The sequence below is a fragment of the Pleuronectes platessa genome, chromosome 12, assembly GCF_947347685.1.
Source record: "Pleuronectes platessa chromosome 12, fPlePla1.1, whole genome shotgun sequence".
In the NCBI taxonomy this organism is placed as follows: Eukaryota; Metazoa; Chordata; class Actinopteri; order Pleuronectiformes; family Pleuronectidae; genus Pleuronectes; species Pleuronectes platessa.
The window spans coordinates 7,501,915-7,510,807 of NC_070637.1; the positions used below are offsets into that span (position 1 = coordinate 7,501,915).

Genomic DNA, 8,893 nt, shown 5'->3' on the forward strand with positions numbered 1-8,893 from the left:
CGATAAAGGAGACAACTAGGCCCGGCCTCTTATCTGCATTGTCATATAACTAAACGATCAGTTTAGCGGCATTGTCCCCGAGCTGCTGCATGCCGAGAGCTCAGGGGAGGGGCGCACAGGTTAGGCGCGGTCTCATGGAAAGTGATCTCTCGGTTTACTTGGTGCATGATATGAAACTGACAGTCATCGTGACAACTGTGTGCGTGTACAGGAGAAGATTGGATTTCAAATTCTGTTATATGTCTCTGCCAAATTCGTTAGGCTGCACCACAGGGAGCGTTAGTATCGCTTCGTAAATGGAACAAACCCGGCGTTTTTACGCTTGATACGTTTGATTTGTTACAGTCTTCTCTCCATTTGTTCCCCCTTTAGTTGTCTATAATCGATTTGTTGTTTACACGTCTATCCTGCCAGTTTATAAAACCCTTAGGATAATTATAAATATGATCTCTGATGTCCTATCTGCTGGTATGTGGAGCAGCCATTGCCTGAGTCTGTTCTGAGGACCTGTTTGCGCTCCCAGGGTTTTTCCCCAGCTTCCTCGCAGCTTGTTTTAGCATATTTACATTTGAGCGGGCAGACAATCAGCTGTAATTGTGTTGCTACTGTAATACCTTTGATCTGGAATGTTTGAAGCGCCTGTGCCAAACGCTGCCTCCCTGGTCGCCGGCGCCAGCGCCCACCGGGGTATCAAAGACATGTCAATACGAAAGTACCCACTGCCCCCCTCCCCGCCAGCCCATTTGATAACTGTGAGGTGAAGTCCTCACGAAAGACACTTTTGTTGTGACGCCACAATGCTTCATAAATGGTACCAAACTTGGGATTTTACGCACACAGCAGTTACCTACGTACAGCCCCCTCTCCTTTGGTTCACTGTGAAATGTCTGTAACCGACTTATTGTTGACATCATGGCAGTTTATCACACATTGATCCCAATTAATCAGCCATAACCACAATCCCTATGACAGCTCTATGATGAGAAACTACATTTTCATTCGTTTTAGAACTAAGAATGACTTTTAATTCGATCACCAATGATCATTTGAAGGAAACTAGAAACCATATCATTGTAAAATACACAATTATTAGTACTGGATTACACTTTAAGTTTAAAAAAAAAAAGAAGTAAGAAATCCATTTGAAGTAACTGAAAGAAGCATTTACCAACCATGCAGAATAACCCTTGTTATTGTCACTGGATTACGATGCATTCACAACGCGTAAAATGCTGTGGATGTCATTTAAACTGATTTAAATCTACTGTTGATTTCGAAGGGATAATCACATCCACTGATTTATTTTCTCAAAATGTCCCAAACCCCAGATACTAAGTGATACTCATATGTGAAAGGGACTATATATGCCACAACCTATACGAGAAGTGAGCAGAGAGAATAATTAAGGAAAAATATTTCCTCAGGATCCAGATGAAGCAAAACACTGCAAAGCATGAACTGGTAATTATTCATCTCTTAATCCAGCCCATGTAACAATAGTTGCATCGAATTACAACATGTGAAAGATTGTTTTAAATGAGCCAGGCCCAATAAATCTGGTCATCCGGACTATTTTCCTGTGTAAGCAGCAGCATGTGAATATTCGCTCCGTGCAGCTGCATACAGCTGTTTCTGCAAGCCCCCCCTCGGTTTCAGTGGGGCGGACAAATGTATGAGCTCAGGACTCTCACAGACTCGCCGGCGCCAGGACTTCACACACTCACAGGATATGTAAAGACTTCAATAACGAGCCATTAACCTCTAATCATCGGGATCGATCGGGCGTTAACAAGGGCCCCCCCACACATGCAAATGACGGGCAGCGCAGGGCCCCTATAAAGCCAGCCTGTGGACAGGAGCTGATCACACACACTCACTCACCCTGACATTAGGAGGACTCACAGGTCACTGAGCAGCAACATGGGCAAATACTTTTCCGTGGACTGGCTGGCCCAGAGCCACAGCAACACGGCGCCCACCGAGGATACCGCGCTGACCTGCAGACCCCACATCCCCTGCGTGGTGCAGCCGCGTCCCCCGACTTTTGGCAAAGGATACCTCCAGCCAAAACCCAAACCATCCAGACCTGTGGAACATATGGAGCCAGTGGATATCAACAGGCCTCTGAGCTCACCCGTCCATTCATCAAACTGCTCCTCACCAAGTAAGTCGCACCAAACTCTTAACGTCAAACTCAAACTCTTAAAGTGATGCATTCATCCATGGCGAACAAGCAGTGTTTTTAACCTCAATTTCCTTTTCTTCTTCCAGTTTCAGAAATCAGCGGCTACTCCTCGGGGTATGATAGCGAAGCAGCTTCTTCAGAGTGTCTCTCCGTGGATGAGGGGAGCGAGGCGGAGAAAGACGGACCTCAGCGCCGGATGCGCACAAAGTTCAGCCAGGAGCAGATCAGCAAACTGGAAAAGATCTTCAACAAGCACAAGTACCTGGACGCTGGAGAGAGAGTGAAGACTGCGCGGAAGCTGAACCTCACAGAAACTCAGGTAAGACGCGGTGTTCCATGCAAAGAACATACAATGTGTAGATCGTGCATAACGTTTAATGTGTGAGTCATGCATTGAGCATTGATTTGGATGCTAACTTTGTTTTGTTCTCTCCAGGTACGGACGTGGTTTCAGAACAGGAGGATGAAGCTGAAGCGGGAGGTGCAGGACTACCTCGCTCCCCAAGTGTCACCGGTTATGTTCCAGTCAATGCCCCCGGCTCAGTACCACTGCCTGGCCGGACAGCGTCCCCTCTACCCCCCTGCCGGCCCCGCTTTCTACCCGCTCCCCCCTCAGATGGTCCTGCAGCAGCCGATGCTCCAACACCCCCCTCCTCATCACCACCTCATGATCAACAATCCCCATTTCTACTGAGGGCCCGAAAACTACAGAGACTTTTCCCACCTGCAACACTTAGAATCAAAAAGAGTGCAATCCAGAGTTGTTTTATTTAATGTGTGTGTGTGTGTTTAACTTTATTATATTTTATATAGAAATTGTATATGATCCACAGAAATGTCTATTTATCTCTAAATAAAGTCTATCTTCTATATTGCAGCACTGGACTCTGTATTTCTTTGGCAACATTGCAGCTATTACTGGTTGAAGATATCAGCTGATCTATATTGTAGGATTAGCTCGTCATGAATAGATCATCCTGTCTCGTCTTTAGAAGGGAGGGGAATAAAGATCTGATAAAGATGGCAGCTGTCCATTCAGACCAAAGGCTGTTATCGCAGCGTATTGTCTGGATCTCCTGATTTGATCCTCTCATATCTAGAAGATGCGAAGCTAAAACCAGATCAAACGAAGCAATATAAACGAGTCAAATGAAATCACCAAGGATAGTCAATGTATAGGCGGTGGATTAAGCAGATAAAGCACTTTATTTTTTCAGAATTGTTCAAGATTAGACGGTCTCACAGTCACTGTGGTGGGGGTTTTATTTCTCCTGTCAACAAAGACTATGCCCAGATGCTCTTGCTTTCACGGCCCTTGTTTGTCCTCACCTCTGCACTTCAAAAGCACAGTTAACGGGGAGATCATGGTCCAACAATTAGTCCTAATTAAGCAGCTCATTGATGAGTTTACACTGATCCACGGGAGTCCTGCCGGCCTGGCTCCAGAGAGTCTGGGGTTTTGTGTGGCCAGCGATCTGTCTGATCTCTGCAGGTTTTTTTTAAGTGTCCGAGGCCTCAGGTTAGAACCTGCGTGAGTATGTGATGAGATTCGTTGATAGCAGATTGGATTCGTGACAACTTTAAGATAAGGAGAAAAGGGTCAGAATAGGAGACGCGTAAATAATTGTGTTAAATAGAAAAGATGTGTTATTTGAGCTATAGGGCATTATTGCATTTAACCAGATGCAAGCAACACAAATCAACACAACTCACAATATATTTCGCTTTAAATTATAATTAGTTTAGTATTAGGTTTGGTTCACGGCCAATGCAGTCTGAAGTATCGCTTGCGCGGGCACCCATCGCGCCCATCAGCAAATGTCTCATTCAAATAGGGCACGGAAGATCAAAAGGAACTTTCTCTCTCTCCGGGACTTACACGGTCACACCCACACTGTCCCACCATAACAAAGAGCTCATCACCGGGGCTGCCTGATGCGCAGCCGCTGGGCGCTTCTGTCTGCGTCTCCGGAGGTTCATCTGACAGCCTGGAAACATATCCAGCTTGACCACAGGAGCCAGGATCTCACAATACCTGAGACCGTTTAGGGCTTAGAGATATTTGGTAAATGTCTTACACTGACATTGTTATTATGTTACTATTAAATTAGCTGGTGCTGCTATCATGAATAACATATCTATATCTATAAATATCAATCTTGTTATTTTTACTATGACAATCCGTCTAACAAAGCTTTAATAGGACGGTAACACAACTGTTTCTGGTCTCTCTCCTCTTTTTCATACAGGTCTCCTCTCGCCACCATTTGATTTTTCATTAAACCCATACGGTGGACCGTCGTGTGAACTGTTTTGTAAGGTATCATCCTTACGATGTAAAGTGCTTTGACGTAATGCACGATGTGATTTGGCGCTATACAGATACCATTGACTGACACATTTAATTGAATTCTGCTATACAAAATGTAATTATTAATTCGTTTTACCGTGGTGACACAGTGGGATCTGGAGCCTATGACAATACCAGTTCTTTATCTGGGCTGCATGTCTGAGAATATAGTCGACCCTCTTGTATTCATTGGCGGATGTGGCGCTGAATCACTTTATGCAGAGATCTTTAAGTCTGGGAGATGCCAGGTATCTGATACTCAGACTTACTGGCGCCGCAGCCTCCCAGCCAGCCATGAACGTGAGAAAACCCACAGCCCCAACCTCTATTAACTTCAATTACAGCCGCCATCAAGTTTCTATCGTTCCGCTGAGAACCCTTTGCATATGCAAATAAAGAAGTGTGCTCCTCCTTTTTAGCGACACCCAGGGGACAGCAACCGCTGACCCGCGCACATCTGAGATCAGCGCTGGACTGCATCATGGCAAACTTCTCGGTGGAGTGGCTTTCCAGAAGTTTTTATGAGGAGGGAGATCTGCACATCAAGAGTGCTGCACTTCATTCGCAGCCCCATACGGAGACAGAGGAATTTACTAAGGGATCAAGCAGCCAGTTCTCTCCAACCTCACCAAACAGTAAGTTCACTTTTTAAATAAGATGCGATGAAGAGTTACCCCTCCACTCCTTTTATTAGAGCAGGTAACGATTCTCGCAGAATGCCTTTAACGCCCTTCACTTTCTTCCAGATAGTTGTGGCTACACCTCGGGCTCCGAGAGCGAGGTGGCGGAGGACAGCGAGGAGGAAACCAGCCAGCAGAGACGGATGAGGACCAAGTTCACCTCCGAGCAAATCAGCAAACTGGAGGAGGCTTTCAGCAAGCACAAATACCTGGGTGCTTCACAGAGGAGAAAGTTTGCTGAGAAGCTCATCCTCTCCGAGACTCAGGTGGGTTTTAAACTGTGGTTCGAATGTGTCCCAGGTGCGTCTGGAGATATTACAGAGATCCCCAAAAAGTAACAGCAAGGCGAATAATAGTTAATATGCAGAATGGGTTTGATATTAATACGCTGTTTAAAGGCCCTTTATAGCAGATATGAGCTCCCATGTGTGCTTCTAAACACAGTAAAACCATTATGATTTAATTCGATCATTAGTTGATGTCTTTGTTTGTGTTTTTCAGGTGAAAACGTGGTTCCAGAACAGGAGGATGAAGTTGAAACGTGAAGTTCAGGACGTGCACCCCGCGTTTCTCTCGATGCCCGCGGCTCTGCTGCCTCCTCTGCTGTTTCAGCACTACGGCCTGGGCGGACAGCTCCCCGCTGCCTCAGGCTTCTACCCCCATCTGTACCCTGCAGTTCCGCCTCCACTCTACTACTGAGCAGACACATACACACGCGCACACACACACACACGCACACACGCACACACACACACACACACACACACACACACACACACACACACACACACACACTCACACACGCTCACACACGCTCACACACTAACCCTTACATTTCCCCCAAAAACCAGGTCTTAACCCTTTGAAAAAGTGATGACCAGCCAAAATATCCTCACTTTACACCAATTTGCTCACTCCGTAAGGTCCATGCTCAAAATGGTCCTCACAAATACAGTTAAGTCAAGTATACTACACACACACACACACTGACACGCACATTTATAATTCCTGTCTAGAATCTAGATATTTCTCCATTGCTCTCTCTAAAAGAGGGATTTTAATATGTTTGAAGCACTGCAGATATATATTGTTGTTATTTGTATCTATTGTATATGTATTACTAAAAAGAAAGTAAATGTATTTTAAGCAAAGTCTATGTTTTATGTCACAAATAAAGCCAAACTAAAAACTATAAACTGCCTTTCTAACCTATATTTCAGTGCGAAATGTTTAGAACAGACACAGTATTTTCCCCATTAATCTTAAATAGCCTACTTAAACAACCATAGAATCGTCCACTCCATTTTATTAACTGAAAATCAACCGTAGACACTGAACTCTTATGTGAGGCCACAGAGCCTTGCCTGAATCAGCAGATCCAGTGTGCTGCCATCTGTTGCAACACTGATGTTAACTGAAACAAAGGAAACAAATGGTGCAGTCTGCTGTTCCTCCTTTCACCACATTGTGACAATGTTGAGTTTTATTTCTCTGCAGCTCCCTTCTTTTCTTTGAAGAACCGTTGTGGCGTTAGCAGAGAAGTGACCAGATTTCACGATAACAGTTTGTTTGTCAATCCTGGGGAGTGGATAGAAAGAAGCTGTCTCCGGCTGCTCAACCCAGACAGTGAAATGATTACTGCACATGATTAAATGGTGGGATCAAAGTGCCCCCATTCCCGAGATCGTTATACATGTAATAATGAAATAGAAAATTTAGAAATCACAATAAAGTTTCTCCTCCAAGCTGAGAGGAAAAGTTGGTGATTTATTTCCTCCCATCCTCTTGTCCTTCTGTATTAGTTTCAATGTATTTTAATCCAGTTAATTATTTGGTTGTATTCTGAGGGAAACTGGATTTTTGTGCTTTTATAAGACACAGTTAAATTCATTAGGTCTCATTATTCTTCTGTTTATAGGACTCAGTGTTATTTTCTGCAGTCGCCCCAGTGATAATGAGATTAGTGCAGAAAGGAAGCAGAGAAGACTGTCGACATCATCTTCTTATGCACATTTTTAATTTGTGCATAAAAAGGAGTGGTAAAGGAACTCTCAAAATATCACAATAAAGTTTTTATACATGTCTGAACTGTAAAAGTTTAGTGGATATAAAGCGAAGTGAAACAGACTGAGAGGATGAGGTCTGTCTAACATGAAGCATGAAGAGAGGAAAACATCAGATGTGTGGAGCTGGAACCCTTATACAACAATGATACATGAAACTAGTCGGATTTCCATCATTCCGCATTGGTTTTCATCTCTGTGCTTCTACTGGCGCTCTTTTATTTACCTCATCTTCTTCTGCAGTGGTTTAAAGGCAGCAACTGGAAAAAGCTCCTCATGTTCACAGAGCAGCAGTGGGTGTAAACAAGACTTTGTTTGCATGGTCTTCAACTGATTGTCCGGAAATTTGTTGAAATTCCCACAGAATTTGGTTGGACACCAGCAGACTTATGCACACACTTGATAATTGGATGAATGAGGGAACGATTGAAGGACTGAATTATAAATACATAATTGCTACTTGGCAAGTAAAATAGTTTTTTTCTGAAATATGGACAGAGGTGACACAGAATCACGTGACTTATTTCCCATTTGCTGAGACAGCGGTAGATTGAATCAAATAAACAACTTTTATATTTGTATTTCGAAATTTCTCAGGATTTATTTGTAATATTATTTAAACCATTTATCCAAACTGCAACTCTCCCATTTTAGTTTTCCTTCAAGAGCCAGAAATGCTGAATTACCTAATTAGATTAAGGATAAAATATAATTCTGTCAGCGTTATAGTTGTAATGTCAACTATAATCATACAAACCATATTACCATGATAACAGACTAGCTAACCTTCATTTAATCGGTTACTGCTGCTTCTGTCTGACCAAAACAGTTGCAAATACTAAAATGGATAACTTTTTAGGTCGATTTAAAGTAAATTAGCACATGATCAAGCATTGTGTACTACGGCAGTCCATACTCCTGGTGGAGCCCCCTGAATCAAATTCTGCTTAGGGCCTCCAGTAAACAATATATAGACTGTAGGTCTGTTCTAAACTCCCCTGTTCCACCAAAACAATTAGCGTTGTGTTGTGAATGTGCAGAAGCAGTGATGCAGCATGTCTTTATTCTCTCACACCCTCAGTTTAGAAGCCTGTTTCTTCACACATGCTTTCTGAGCAAGCCTTTTCCCAAGATCTCCTTACTCCGGCAGCGCGTTCATGTCTTCATCCAATCACAACCTGACACCCCTGCCAGTAGCCAACCACTTGCAAGCTGTCAAATTAAAACGTCTTCTCCCTTTGCTGTCAATCAGTCATTTCAGCACGCTGAAGTTTTGTGACCTATCTCCACCGCGTCACTGTGGACACCAGACATCTCCATCAAACACTCTGATCCGATGTCTCCCACACACCAAGACCTGACAATCTTTATTTCTCATCACCTGTCTAGGCCTCAGCAGACTGGCACATCCTGGTCATCTATTTAATGGTAAGTCCAAGCATCAAAGTCTATTGATAGACTTGAACTCAGTGTGCAATTTTGGTAAATAAAGTAATAAAAAGGCTAATAAAGAACTACAAAAGCTCATGACAGATAACCCCCCCGAACCTACTGACAGGTTTATTCAGCCACTACTAGCCCATATACAGTATCAGGGACAGATGTGTGTTGATGA

At 43.6% G+C, this 8,893-nt stretch overlaps 1 protein-coding gene across 1 annotated transcript; it reads left to right on the forward strand.

The window, feature by feature from the left end:
- Nucleotides 1–1,920: 1,920 nt before the first annotated feature.
- LOC128453826 (homeobox protein vent1-like) lies at nucleotides 1,921–2,879 on the forward strand. Its single transcript, XM_053436920.1, has 3 exons — nucleotides 1,921–2,164; nucleotides 2,272–2,504; nucleotides 2,622–2,879. Exons 1-3 carry the CDS (start codon nucleotides 1,921–1,923, stop codon nucleotides 2,877–2,879), a joined length of 735 nt encoding a protein of 244 aa, XP_053292895.1.
- Nucleotides 2,880–8,893: the final 6,014 nt, after the last annotated feature.

Bases quoted from the DNA above. Each gene is read 5' to 3' on its own strand.
- LOC128453826 (XM_053436920.1), top strand. From the start codon at position 1,921: ATGGGCAAATACTTTTCCGTGGACTGGCTGGCCCAGAGCCACAGCAAC. The intron at 2,165-2,271 runs GTAAGTCGCACC...TTCTTCTTCCAG, and splicing joins ATCAAACTGCTCCTCACCAA to TTTCAGAAATCAGCGGCTAC. The intron at 2,505-2,621 runs GTAAGACGCGGT...TGTTCTCTCCAG, and splicing joins TGAACCTCACAGAAACTCAG to GTACGGACGTGGTTTCAGAA.